The sequence below is a fragment of the Pollachius pollachius genome, assembly GCF_949987615.1.
Source record: "Pollachius pollachius genome assembly, chromosome: 11".
NCBI classification, from domain to species: Eukaryota; Metazoa; Chordata; class Actinopteri; order Gadiformes; family Gadidae; genus Pollachius; species Pollachius pollachius.
In genome coordinates, this window is record NC_136944.1 from 17,882,741 (window position 1) to 17,897,444 (window position 14,704).

The window sequence follows — 14,704 nt, forward strand, 5'->3', positions numbered from 1 at the left end:
TCCTATCTTGTTAACACTTATATATATATTTACACAATATTCGTCCCTGTTCCTTCACTTTGTTCTTGTTTTTCAAGTTGGATACACAGACGCACATTCTTGATGTCTCACTCATTGTTTACTAAAAAAAATACTATTTCATTCATCCAAGCGTAATGATTTGTTATTCTTTAATATATTTGATACTTTTTGTATGGCTTAGTCTTAAAAGTATCATGGTTGTGTGGTCAGCTCCTGCCTCATCAGAAGAAGTTGCCTGGAAACTAAATGCTAAATGGACTGTTGCTACTCTGCTTTCTCAATCGCTCTCTGACCATGGGTAAGTGAATCGGAACTACAAGCAAAATATGAGTATGCGTGCGTGCAGTGTTTAGCGTGTACCTTGCCCTCCATCTCGCTGGACAGGCGGTCTATGACCTTGTGCCAGTCCTGCTCCTGACCCGTGACCTTGGAGAGGAGGTCGTGGAACATGGTGCTCAGCTGCTCCGTCGGCTCGGAGAGAGAGAGAGAGAGAGAGAGAGAGAGAGAACAGCAACAGAGTTTCGACATCTAAGCAACCTCACAACAACAACAGTCTTCAAGGTTTCCCGCTAACAATCACACAGGGTTGGAAACAAGGAAGAGCTTAAATCTTTGATCTTTATCTTACCCTTTACCAGCCAATCAGCCCCCCCTCTCTGACCACCCCCAACCCCCACCTAGACCTCAAGACCATCCCTCTAGTCCCCCACCAGCCCTCTATAACCCCCCCACCCAGACCTCTAGATCACCCACATCCCAGCCCTCTAGTCCCCCACCCAGACCTCTAGATATACCCGCCATCTGGTCCCCCACCAGGCCTTCTACACCCCCCTAGCTCTCTAGACCTCCATAGCCATCTAGTCACCCACCCAGCCCACAGAAACATAACACTAAATGGTTAGGGGTTTGATCATCACTGGTGTAGAAAGCACTTAGACTGCCAGGGTTGGGGTTCGATTCGCACAGAACGAGCAGGGTATTAACAAAAAAAAAAGAAAGGGATAAGACTATGGATTTTTCAGCCAATCAGGGTGCTCTTGACCTGGTTTGACATCGCTGCCGTCGTTGTTACGGGAGGTACGACGGGGGGGGGGAAGGAACCTGAACATTGAACACGAACATGGACAGGTCATCTGAGAAGTCACGGAGGTGCCCTGCTGCCATTGTCCATTGAGCTGTCATCACAGACACGCACACACACACACACACACACACACACACACACACACACACACACACACCTCAAGGGGCAACAGGGATATACACACACTCGCTCATCCCCGCCCCATGCTGCCTAACGAGGGAAAGCGCACGACGATAGAAATGACATGTTTTTGGAGCAGCTCGTGTCACACACACACACACACACACACACGCACACACACAAACGAACAATTCAGGTGATGATGGGAAAACTACTGACATAATTATACATGAGCCACAAGGCCTGGATACACCTGGGCCTCCCACTTAATTGATCTCTGACGTCAGACCGCCATTATATCACACCTCAGATACCTGTCTCTCATGTCAGCAGACAGGTGGGGGGGGGGTCTAACCTTGGAAACCCCGTCCTCGTTGGTCTGGATATGGCGGCGGAGCTGCATCAGCTGCCACATGTCGTTCACCGGCGTGGCGGAGGCGGAGCTCCGGTCCAACAGCTCGGTACTGGAGGGGAGGTTTTCCACAAGGGCGATCTGCGTCTCGATACGGCGCAGCTTGTCCTCCAGGTCCTGGTACCCGAGAGCGGACCGGTTCTGCTCCCGGGGGGAGCCGTCATGGTCTTGCCCAAACATTTTTCCTCTCTGGTCCACTTGATGGTCACGGTTTGGATTTTCAGGTGGTCCAGAATCTCGTGGAGAGTGTGTAGCGCGTTGAAGTTGCCCACCGGTGTTGTCCGGTGTGCCGATAGATAAGTCTACCAAGTTATATAAACTAATATCCCCCGACATGGTTAGATTCTTTATAGATATTGATTCAATTATTAAACATGATTCAATTGTTGGCTGAACACAACGTACAGTTCAGCGGACAGCTGACCTGAGGAAACCCATAAAGTCGAAAAGGTAGGCGTGATGATGTCGACTCTTTTCAAATTGATACACGACACGCATCCGAAACGCGTTATTTTGTGTGGACAGTCACCGTTGTTTCCGCTGCATTGACTTGTTCAGGGTCTTCAGGTCTTCAAATTGTCGTCGACGGCGACCGTGGAACCCGGATGGTCAAACCAAAGCAAGCCCTGTCCGTCTCCCGCTCTCTAGTCCCTCTGCTCTTCGCTCTCAGTCGCATCCCACGTGTTGACTCTGCAGCGTCCGCGGTCGTTATAGCAACGAGAGGCAAGGGTTCTACACCAAATGCTTCCATTTCGTTCCCCTCTTCATCAGTTGGGAACCAGGGAAGAAGCAGATCGCTTTTATTTTCTAGAACAATGTTATCATAAGCCGTGTGTTTTTAATCATGAGCTAATTTTACATTCTTACTTTTACATATGGCCACTTCATGTCAAGGTTTAAAAAAATAAGTTGACATTTAAGAAACAACATCCTTAAAAATAATCCAAATAACATTTTATTGATTATAAAAACCAGCAAGCCAGAAAATCATAGTTTCTTTAATTACTAGATTCAAGTAAAAAATATTCAGATACACGAAGGTTAATTTCCCTTGACATCCAAGTCACTTACAAACAAACACTAAGGCCTAATGCCATCCCATAATATCTGTTGTCCAAAAGAACAGCAAACAGACAAGAAATCCTCTAAAAAAAAAAACAGCATCTCCTCGTGGCACAATGCATTCTGGTAAAGAAATATTGCGTTTCAATTTGTGTTTAGGGAAAAATTCCCACCTATCGTATGCATGGCTGTTTATTGGCCAATAAAATGTGAATAAACATGAATACAATGAAAATAAAGTGACATAATAAATTGAAGGAAATATCTTGGATGACTGAGGTGGAAATGACCCGTTACCTAACACAACGTTGTGCCGTCTCATAACTACACCCGTAGCCTTCCTGCAGTGAAGTTAAGGCTTCTTCCGAAAAAATAAGCGGACATTTTGAATGTCTTGATGAATCAGCAAATCCCACAGCTCAGAGCAGGACTTTATCAGTAAACAAACCATGAAATGTCTCCTTTTATAGCAACCTTTTCAGTTTCCCTTTACCAACCCAGCTGTTTTCTCCCCATTTCGTCCCCAGTAAGAAAACACGCTCCCCGACCCCTCATGTCATGGGTCATGTGAAGATGTGCGATGTCAGCATTCAAGATGGCTGCCGCCGCCGACACCAGAATACCCAACCTGACTGATACCCCAAGTGACTGATGAAAGTGCAAAAGCACTCTGGGCTAAAAGTGTTCACTAGCTGTGTGTTTATAGTGCATAATGTTGTTCAGCAGAAACCATGGCGGAACGTATTATGCGTGACCAAAAAGAAAGAAGTAGTGAAGAGGAGGGTAGTGAAGGTTTTTTCCGTAGACTGAATCGGCTCCATCAACAAGAAACCCCTTCCGGTTCTTACATGTCCGTTAATGTTCGTTAAACCTCAAGTTCCACCAAAGGCATGCTGGGAAGGTGAGACGTGGAGGGGAGGAGTGGGAGAGGGGGAGGGAGGGTCAGAGAGGGAGTCAGTGTCTTCCCCGGACGACGTGGCAAGGAGCACGGAGTAACGGACGTTCCCGCCGCAGTGGTGGCGTCCCCTCCGTCCTCCTCCTCCTCCTCCTCCTCCTCCTCCTCCTGGCGTGAGTCAGATGCTGTCGTAGTCCGAGTCGCGGCGCTTGGCCACCACCACCCACTCGGCCACGAAGAAGGAGAGCGTCCCCATGAAGCCGGTGACCACCAGGAGCAGCAGCTGCCAGGGGAGCTGCAGCACGTTGCTGTAGGAGAAGGCGATGGCTGCCATGATGGACTGGGGAGGGACACACACCACTGGGATTACTATTGTGAACCACTACTATTGATTGATTAACCACTACTATTGATGATTAACCATGTACCATCACTCACTATTATTGCTATTACTAACCATCACCAACTATTATTACTATTACTAATCACGACTAACCATCACTCACTATTATTAGTATTAATAACCATTACCAACTATTATTACTATTACTAACCATGACTTACCACCAATCACTATTATTAGTATTACTACCCACTACCAACTATTATTACTAACCACTACTTACCATTTCTATCCACTACTTAACATTACTAACTAAACTTTATTATCACTAACCATTCCTAACCGTGTCTTACCATTACAAGCTATTATTACGATTACTAACTTTATTAACATTACGGACAATTACTAACTATTATTACTCACTCATATACTCACATTATTACTATCCATTACTTATTTACTACTACTACTACTCATATTACTAACCATGACTAGCTAGAGTGATGCTTTAGTGGAAGGCTATAGCTGCCATGATGGACTGAAGAGAGAGGGAGACACAGCTTTACTATTACTAACCAGTACTACCATGAATACCAGGAGAGCTGCATCTCTCAGTGAGTGAGTGAGTGAGTGAGTGAGTGAGTGAGTGAGTGAGTGAGTGAGTGAGTGAGTGAGTGAGTGAGTGTACCTGTATGAACTTGAAGACTGCGAAGGCTGGGGCACTGTCCTCCTTGTACAGGAAGCCTATGATGCTGAGCAGCTGAGTGTTGAAGCAGCTGTCTCCTAACCCTAGTAGGAAGCTGCAGAACAGAGCCACGCCCATACTGACACACACACACACACACACACACACACTAAATATACACCCCTCTCATCACTGTCACTCTGTCACCATACCTAAACGCATCACTTCAGATTTCATTCTAAATCTAGAGCTAATCTGTACTTCTTGTATCAGTGCACTTGATTTACTGTTATTTATTTATGTTGCACAGTTTGGGACAGCTGTCAGTCAAGCATTACATGGCAAGGAATGGCTTCTAGCTGGGTTGATGTAGGTCTGTGTAGGTCTGTACTGTTCTAGTTACTGGGTGTGATGTGGTCTGTTTAGGTCTCTAATGCCCTGGTACCTGGGGGGATATAGGACACTAGTGGTCTCTATCGGACTCTAGAAGACTAGCTACCAGGGTCTGATGTAGGACACTAGAGGTCTTTGTAGGACTCTAGAAGATTAGCTACCTCAGGTGATGTAGGACACTAGGGGTCTTTGTAGGACTCTAGAAGATTAGCTACCTCAGGTGATGTAGGACACTAGAGGTCTCTGTAGGACTCTAGAAGACTACCAACCTAAGGTGATGTAGGACACTAGAGGTCTCTGTAGGACTCTAGAAGACTACCAACCTAAGGTGATGTAGGACACTAGAGGTCTCTGTAGGACTCTAGAAGACTACCAACCTAAGGTGATGTAGGACACTAGAGGTCTCTGTAGGACTCTAGAAGACTACCAACCTAAGGTGATGTAGGACACTAGAGGTCTCTGTAGGACTCTAGAAGACTACCACCCTAAGGTGATGTAGGACACTAGTGGTCTCTGTAGGACTCTAGAAGATTAGCTACCTCAGGTGATGTAGGACACTAGTGGTCTATGTAGGACTCTAGAAGACTACCACCCTAAGGTGATGTAGGACACTAGTGGTCTCTGTAGGACTCTAGAAGACTACCACCCTAAGGTGATGTAGGACACTAGAGGTCTCTGTAGGAGTCTGAGGGGACCTACCTGGGTTGATATAGGACTTAAGAGGACCACCTACTTGGGGGTCATGTAGGCCTGCAGGTCGGTGCCCTCCTCCGGTGCCTGAGGGGCGTCTGGGGCTATGTTGAGGAAGATGAGGTAGAAGGCCAGGTAGTGTATCAGCAGCCCCAGCAGCACCACAGGGTTCCTGCCCAGGCGGTTACTGTTCAGAATGCCAAACACGCCCCCTCCTGGACGCACAGTGACCACGCAGGGTCAACAGGAGAGACAATGCAGAAGTACAGTCAGAAATACAGATATTAAATATTGTTTGTTGTTGTCTACTATATTGGTACTCTACTATATGGTACTATATATAATTTTCCGTTCCTTCGCCGGCAATAGTTGGCTCGATTACCTGCATTTCCAACTTGTTGAGATTCATCTGCATGATTTCCCATTCTAATCCTATTCTCAGGGATGGAGTAGGATGAAGCTTCCTTCTTTCATCCCTCCATAAACAGGTAAACACTTCTATCCTTCACTGACGATCCTATATCATGGACTCAACACTTCTATCACTGAGCCGCTCCACCTCAACATCTATCATATAACGACCTGTAACTTCATCGACCCGACCACACTCAATGCTTACGTACCTTACCCCTCTCACCTCCAGCCTAACCCTAACAACCCAGTGGTCTCTCCTACCTACAAGGATCTCTCCTACCTACAAGGATCTCTCCTACCGACCAGGATCTCTCCCACCTCATAGTGTCTCTCCTATATCCTAGGATCTCCCCTACCTACCAGGCTCTCCCCTACCTATGAGTGTCTCCACTACTTACCACGATCTCCCCTACCTACCAGTGTCTCTCCTACTAACCAGGATCTCTTCTTCCTACCAGGACCGTTCCTACCTACCCAGGATCTCTCCAACTCCGATGAGGATGCCTGAGATTCCGATCAGGCCTTTAGCGTCGTGTCCGAACCGCGTCATGGCGCCGATGCAGGTTCCGTACACGCCGCTATAGAATGTCAGCTCTAGACCTGAGGGACGGAGAACACAAACCATTACTTCAATGTTTCCCACCCCTTCTAAATGTCCAATCTCCAAAGGCTGTTTCAATAGGCAAGTTTATTTCGCCAGGGCAAGTCTGTTTCAATGCCGGGTCAAGTCAGTTTCACCAGGTAAACTATCAGGTACTCTACTCACCTGTGTACATGATGGGCAAACTCAGTAGCATCATCTCCTTGGTAACGGACAGCTTACAGGCCTTCACTGGAACGAGACAACGCAAACGTTAATACCACAGAGTGGGGTCAGAGGTCAGAGTGGGACACTAAGGAGACGAGGAGTAGGTGAGAGGAGATGAGCAGGAGGTAGGAGGTAGGAGACTTACCAAAGGCGTCCAGAGCCTGAGTGCAGAGAGATCTCCTAGGAGGACTGAGGAGGAAAACAAAACAGGGTCAGGGAACGTGACCTTTCACCTTTAACAGGCTGAATGTAATCATCACTATGTCATAAAGATCTTTAACTCAATAATAACTGTCATATAGGCTGCCGTCACTCACCCGGAGACGGACGCGCTGTCGGTGGACTCGGTATGAAGGGGGGCTTCAGAGGTCTCCGAGGGGGTGGGCTCAGACGGGTCCGGCTTGCGGATGAGGAAGAAGAGGAAGCAGCCGATCAGACTGATGACGGTGAGGGAGATGAAGACCGTCTGCCGGTCCTTCTCTGAGAGACCAGACGGTGAACCATGAGCCAGGGCCCAACATACAGTAAATACATACATACATACATACATTCAAGTACATATCCATTATATCCATACACACTACATCCAAAGCATGGGTGTATCTATACAATGGAACATGTATATAATGGTATTTATGTGTGCACAATACTGCAAGAACCTTTGTATAGAAGTGTCCTAAATGGCATCCATTATAATCATTGACCCCTGGCCTCCCTACTGTGGGGCTGATGGCAGACATCCTACCACCACATACAGGTGAGAAAAGTCCTTCATTCAAGGGTACCTGAAATGTGATCGTGCCCTTGCCAGGCCAAGTAGATGTACAGGTTCCCAAAAAACAAGCTGGAAAAAGAGAAGAAATTCTGTCAACTTCCTGTTTCGGGATGATTACTTCCTGTTCCACACGGAGGACTAATAAAGGATGTGTGCCAGGAAGCTACGAATCAAGCACTGACCTGAACTGCAGCAGAGCCCAGAAAATTCCGCTGTTCCGCCCGATCGTGGTGTCAGTGGAGTTTATAGCCAGCACGTTCCCCTGGGCGGTCCACAGCACTAGGGACGCACAAACCCAAACACACCCAATCTAAATGAACAGCCCCACAAAACCAACACACCAAATCCAGACTAACAACACTAGGGCTTTAAACCAACACAGCCCACCAAGATGAATTCGGGGAGCCGGTGGGGCTGGCTCTGGAGGTTCTACTGCGGTTACCTGCGGCTCCGAAGCCGACCAGCACCGAGGCCGTGTAGAAGCTCCAGACTCGGGGCTGGATGAACATGGCGATGTACGCACTGGGGACCACATGGAGAGAACATCAACAACCACTGAACTGTTTATACACCTTAACCCTGTTAACCTGGTGATTCTGACTACTGTTTTACAGTCCAACAATATCAAACACAACTTTCCTTGTTGGATTGTTTCGTTGCACTTTCTAATCTATATCTCACCCGTCCTGTTGGACATTTCAAGTCACAGTAGCAAATGTGTGTGTGTGTGTGTGTGTGTGTGTGTGTGTGTGTGTGTGTGTGTGTGTGTGTGTGTGTGTGTGTGTGTGTGTGTGTGTGTGTGTGTGTGTGCGCGGGTGTCTGTGTATTATTGTAGTCACAACTGCAATCAACTTGTTGAAATGGCAATCTTTTTTTAATCTTCAAAGTAGCGTGGTGGCCATGCTCTGTGTACCTGTACAGCAGCCCGCTGAAGAACATGGAGAGCTGAGGGCCGACCACGGCCACCACCGACGGAGCCACCAGGTTGGAGGCCGAGAAGACACCATAGATGATGGACATGCTGGGGAAAGAGGCCAGAGCAACATAGCACCCTTCATTTACCAAGTGTTTTACGTTTGAAGAATCACGTTTGAAATCATCAAAACACAGTTAAAGTCGATAGGGTCAAAAGAAAAATGTCAGAAAAAAAAGTGCATTTTGATAATTCAATTCAATTTTATTTGTATAGCCCTTAATCCCCATTAGTCTCAAAGGCCTTAAAAGGGCAAATATTTGTGACACCCCCCTTTACCCAAGCCCCCAAAGATGAAGCTAATGAAGCTTCTGCCATCACAACTTGTATTGGCCTATATTTAAAAGTACAAGTATTGAGGAAGCCTTGGGGGTTGTTCTACTAATGTAGCGGAAGAAAAAGTGCTACACCATGCTTGGTTCAAACTCTGGGAACAGTAAGCAGATATCTGCTATGCAGACCCGCTGTAGTCCAAGTGCAACAGAGGAATACTTTAACCACCATTCTGGTTCATAGAATGAATAGTCAATGTTCGGTTTTGGGGTAAATGTGATTCAACAGAGAAGATGCATAAAATATATAATGTATATTATCTAATGTATTACCTTGTATATCCACTCGCGGTGAAGTTGTTCAAACTCTTGATAACAGTTTGCTGAAAAAAGAAATGGAAAATCACCTGACACAATATCACCACAACATGTAAAATCCACTCATTCTCAAAGTCTTTCATCACGGTTACAACAGGGTAATATTTCATCACTTTAGATTTGTTGTGGTTTTGCTGTGAACAGTTCTGTGGGCTACCTCTATATTTCCACATGTTTGGAAGGCAGTGAACATGAGCATAAAGCCGAAGCCCAGGATCACTATGTTTGACAGCGCTTTCCCCTCCGGAGTCATGATGCACAATTCAAAATTCCTCGATTGATTGAATATAGGTGATGTAGGCTACAAGCTTCACACCTCGTCTGCGAAGAAAAGAGCATACAAGCACACAATTAAAGCGTGAGGGTGTACCCACAGTTTACAGAGGTTTGACGTTGAAACATAAGATATCGCTCTAAAATAAAGATCAGAGTTAATAGTTCAGACGTGGAGTACTCACTGGCATAAAATCAGGACGTTCAAGTACACACTGGTCTGGTGTGTGAAAAGTTACTGCCCGTTTAGCGACATTGCCCTTATAGCAAAGTCATGTGCTATATGCTACTTACTAAAGTACAGGACGAGGTTTTTCCAAATGCTTAAATAAGATTATCCCAGTATATGTTGTGGTCCCAGCATTATGACTGTACACGGTGTCATGTGAGTTTAGTCAGCTGATTCAACACGGAACCAAATCCGCAAAATAAACCACTATTGCAAACAGCGTTGTACTTCTGATAAATAGATCTACATATCACAGCAGAAATGGCTCTCTATATACTCTCATACACTTACACCAATCCGTTGTTACTAAAGTCAAACAACTGGATGAAAAAAACAAGAGCAGGGACACATCCGGTGTTGGTATATTTACTTCCGGATTATTTTATTAAAAAAGTGTAATAAATACATTTTACAACATTGAAAACTTTTTTACGCTAGTGAGAAACCCTCCCAGAACAAACTTATTCAATATAGAATTTATAAATAGAAATCGGTGAATTTGATTCGTTGAAAACAAATGGCGTTTTTTTCACCCGAACATAAAAGAGCCGTGCTGACGTCAGAGAACCACACTAGCAGTAGCTCGGCGAGGAACGACGGGCTTTGTGAGTATGAGCATTTTTTAGCAAGAAAAACCGTAGTAATATCCATCCAAGACCACCGAATTCGATCGTTTTTTGTAAATCAAGGTTAGATAACCGTCCGCAGGTGAAGATTAGTTATTTTTAGCTGACTGTGTGTCGAGTTTCTACCCTCGTGTTTCGCTGGACGACACGATGAGCTACGGTAGGCCTCCGCCCGACGTCGAGGGCATGACGTCGCTCAAGGTGGACAACCTAACGTACAGAACATCCCCAGAAACACTCCGACGCGTGTTTGAAAAGTACGGCCGTGTCGGGGATGTGTACATCCCTCGGGATCGGTACACTAAGGAAAGCCGTGGCTTCGCCTTTGTGCGATTCCACGACAAACGGGATGCCGAAGACGCAATGGACGCCATGGATGGCGCTCTGCTAGACGGGCGGGAGCTGCGAGTGCAAATGGCGCGTTACGGCCGCCCTCCGGATTCTCATCACGGCGGCGGTAGTGGTGGACGCGACGGTGGTGGTGGCCGAGATAGTGGCGGTGGACGGCGTGGCGGGGCCCCCCGGAGAAGCGGTGGTAGCAGTGGAGGTTATGGTCGCCGTAGCAGAAGGTAAGATTATGTCGTTTTTAACACATTTCCGTCGCCATTTTAGGAAAATGTAGTGCATCCATTTGAAACTGAAATCGTAGTGTACCATTGGCTTTATTTAAAATAAAAGTAGTGAATAAAAAGTAAATCCTGTGGAACTTTTTTATCGTGTTTTTCACTGGTAGTTGATGCTAAAAGTAATGTATCCGGTCCCACGGGACACATGACTAAGGTGTATGATTCTGCATCATTTCTAACCACACAACCCGTTGCATTCATTCAGCGCTTCCCCCAGCCCCAGGCGGCGGAGACGTAGCCGATCCCGCAGCAGGAGTCGGTCCCGTTCCCACAGCAGGTCCAGATACAGCCGGTCCAGGTCTCGCTCCTACTCACGTTCCAAGTCCACCTCCCCCAAAAGGAAGACCAAGGCCACAAAGTCCCCGTCACGATCCCGCTCCAGGTCCAAGTCCAAGAGCAAGTCCCGATCACGTACCCCCGCCTCCAACAAAGGGTCTCGGTCCAGATCTAAAAGTCCACCCAAGTCTCCCGCAGTTCCAGCAGCAGGGGAGAACGGAGGCCAGACCCCTTAAAGCGACATGATATTTCAGGTAAGAATCCACATCATTGTTCAAATGTATTTATTGTGAGAAATATTTACATTTTTAATGTTGCTTCACTTCCTGTTTCAAAATACATCTGGTATTGCAACACACCACGATCCCAGTTCTACACTTTCTGTGTTGGATTTTGATTTCTATGATCCATGTTTATGAATCATAAATGTACTGTGGTGACCTTTTTGCAGCCCCTGATTAATAAAATCCACCACTTGACTACTAAGGCACATGGCAAACCGTATTTTCCCTATAGTTTGATTTGAAACATGGTCACTTGTTCAACGGCTGATGGTAAACAGATTGTGGCATTCTCTCCACCAAAGCTACTGAGACCTGTATTGCAAAGGTGGCGTTGCGCGTTGAGCTGGGGCAGAATGTGCAGTTAACTGGGGGTTGCAGTGTGAGCGCCGCTGTGCTGTGGAGCAGGTTGGAGAGTTGGGGTGGTTGTGTTGAGGTATGTCTGTTCGGGTGGCTGTCCGCTCAGGAGACTGCCGGGCTGCAGGGACAGCCAAGGTTGGTTCCCTCTACTCCTCTGTGAATGTTCCTGTGTATCTCTTAACCTCGGCTTGTTATGCAAGTGTTTGTTATAGTAGGATGGTAAGTGCCTCGTCTGAGCCATGCATTGCTGTCCCGGCAGTAAAGCATGGGTCGGCGATGGCGCAGAGACTACAGGTCGTCTAAATGTGTTTGGTTACTCTTCAACAAGCCCAAAGTTGTGGTGTGTTCAGAGTGGATTCAGCATAAACATAAATTTCTCCTAACCAATGCTTAATTTTGACTGTTTTTCTCCAGGCGAGGACAACCTACCTTCAAGGCCACGACAGGATTCCACCCAAGCAAAGATTTACTAGTGTAAAGGTTACTTTAGTGTCGTCCTCCCCTTTAAAACAAAATGGCATCTTTTTATATTTTTCCAAATGCATTGACTAACGGGCGGAGATGTGTGGGTCCTCGTAAAACCTCATCACTAGACGGCTGTTAAGGTCACACCGGCCTGTCCAATTTCTTTTTTTTCCATTTTCTTTAACATGTTTTTTTAAGTCAGTTTAAATCCACAATTTTGAAGTCCAACACAGATTTTAAGGTATATTGTATTTTTACAGGATCTGGCAGTAGTTGACTTTTTTTTTTTCTTTGGTTTCTAATCTTCTTCCCTGTATTTTTTGTGCACTAGGCTGCAGTTGTGTAGCGGTTGAGTATTGCGGGTTAGCTGTTAAGTGGCGTTGTGTCCAGTATTCTCCTGTGACTACCAAGGGGTGACTGCTGCTTGTCCAGTCTATCCTGAAAGGTAACCTGGATTGAAGTTTGCTTTCATTACTTTTAATCAAGCTAAACCTACATGCCCATGATGCATCTCTCTCTGAATGTGGTGTACCTATTCCGCTGTGAATGAAATTAAAGATTTGGTGATTTGTCTAAAATGGCCTCAAGTATTTTTTTCTCAAGTTGCTTTATTGACAATCGTGCAAGTGCATTACATTGTGAAATGCAGGAGGCTAACAATAAAGCTCAATGTCATACAACAATCATGAACCTTTTTAATAAATCCCTGTGTATCTTTCTCAAACAAGTCTTCAAGGAAAGACTCCATCATAGCAATACATGACCAGGATAGATGCTAGGCATCCACGCTAATTATTAACATTTGAACTGTATGTCGGCCCGGAAGTGTAGAGCCAGCTAGTTGAGCCTTACTAGCATTAAAGCTAGGTAGTGGGACACTAACACATTGAAGCTTCCATTTGTGTAGCAGTGCTTCTATGGACCAGTCGGCGCTGAAAGAAATGTAGAACAAATTTGTTTGAACGGATGCGTTTAAAATAAACATGATTCTGGTGAGCGTGTACTAACCTCCTCTCTTGATATGTGGTCCAAAACTCTGCTTTGGGGCTTTTCTTCAGAAGAAAAGCGACGCTCACAATGACGTCCTCGAAATCTGCAGAGTTTACAGATCATTTTATCACCAATTTACGAATGGTCTATCATCCGGAGCATATGGTCTTAAATGACCGTCATAGGAGAGTTCACCTTCTGGTTCATAGAAAACATCGGATCCTAGAATGACGTCTAGTGCAGGAAGGAACACTAGAGCTGGGGAAATCTCCCCCCAAGTCAGCCCCATAACGGGCACCCCATCCAGCCCGTTGGCAGCACAGCTTCTTCTGCAGTTCTCCAGACAGAGGGGCAACCGTGCACTGTCCGACAGGATCACCCTGGCGCCACATTTGGCCGCCACCACCCCCGGGAGACACACACCGGCACCAAGCTGGGAATGAACCAATTGAAGCCACAATTTACGTGTCTTACGTGTCTTGATTGTTCGATATCATTGAGTAGCATTTGAACCACTAGTTTTTCATATAATAAGATGGAACCTTTAAACCCAGGGAAATATCGTGGCCTGTACGGCCAGCTGTTTTTTTAAGGTAATGTTTAGGTAATTGTCTTACATTTTATACCGCGAAGTTCTTTGTGAATCATTTATTAATCGCAAGTCAACCATTACAAATGATGAAACAAATAGCCCAGAAACAGTCCCACCTCCAGGAGGGTCTTGTCCGCAAGCTGACCACGGTGCGTCCATGCATACTGGGCGAGGATGACCGCCGACGGCCACACGTACATGCCATACTGGGGGTCAAGAACCTGGAACCAAGATGTTAAAGAGCATGTATAGAATGATCATATGTACTGACATTCTTCCTATACTGTAAATGGTTAAGTACATGTAGAATGGTGAATAAAATGCAATATGACTTAATATTTACATCGCTATAAGTGAGCCGAGTTTATTTTTCTGAATAATGAGGGAATGGATCAAACCTCGGGTATGGAGACAGTCAGTGATTCCTGTGTACCCTCACTTTCTTCAAAAGTGAATGATTTCAGAACTATGTCGAGATCTGATGTTATACTTTCGTCCATTTAGGTTTAATAGAACTTCAATAGGTACTCAATGCTGTACATCCCAAAATTCGACCACGCTCTCGTTCCGAGTCCGACTTCATTAAACATAAAAGAACAAGAAGTGATTGACCAATGAGGAGCCGTGGCGGGAAGGCGTATACTACAGTTCAACGAATCAC

General features: G+C 45.9%; 3 protein-coding genes across 4 annotated transcripts; 1 reads left to right on the forward strand and 2 right to left on the reverse strand.

The window, feature by feature from the left end:
• Positions 1–2,579: 2,579 nt before the first annotated feature.
• Positions 2,580–9,983, reverse strand: mfsd11 (major facilitator superfamily domain containing 11). The gene is made up of 14 exons (XM_079746767.1): positions 9,784–9,983; positions 9,483–9,646; positions 9,281–9,330; positions 8,616–8,723; positions 8,145–8,224; positions 7,885–7,981; positions 7,713–7,771; positions 7,245–7,407; positions 7,073–7,116; positions 6,886–6,951; positions 6,594–6,719; positions 5,749–5,920; positions 4,626–4,761; positions 2,580–3,934 (listed from the first exon to the last, which is right to left on the reverse strand). Exons 2-14 carry the CDS (start codon positions 9,576–9,578, stop codon positions 3,773–3,775), a joined length of 1,359 nt encoding a protein of 452 aa, XP_079602893.1. The 5' UTR covers positions 9,579–9,646; positions 9,784–9,983; the 3' UTR covers positions 2,580–3,772.
• A 412-nt stretch (positions 9,984–10,395) lies between these two features.
• srsf2b (serine and arginine rich splicing factor 2b) lies at positions 10,396–13,039 on the forward strand. Of its 2 annotated transcripts, XM_079745927.1 has the most exons (3): positions 10,396–11,022; positions 11,285–11,609; positions 12,411–13,039. In XM_079745927.1, the coding sequence occupies exons 1-2, from the start codon at positions 10,604–10,606 to the stop codon at positions 11,589–11,591; spliced, it is 726 nt and encodes a 241-aa protein (XP_079602053.1). In that variant the 5' UTR covers positions 10,396–10,603; the 3' UTR covers positions 11,592–11,609; positions 12,411–13,039. The 2 variants fall into 2 exon arrangements, with proteins under 2 accessions (XP_079602053.1, XP_079602052.1); XM_079745926.1 differs by having other exon boundaries at positions 11,285–13,039.
• On the reverse strand, positions 12,408–14,591 carry mettl23 (methyltransferase 23, arginine). Its single transcript, XM_079746726.1, has 5 exons — positions 14,442–14,591; positions 14,160–14,264; positions 13,647–13,884; positions 13,470–13,554; positions 12,408–13,393 (listed from the first exon to the last, which is right to left on the reverse strand). Exons 1-5 carry the CDS (start codon positions 14,541–14,543, stop codon positions 13,237–13,239), a joined length of 687 nt encoding a protein of 228 aa, XP_079602852.1. The 5' UTR covers positions 14,544–14,591; the 3' UTR covers positions 12,408–13,236.
• Positions 14,592–14,704: the final 113 nt, after the last annotated feature.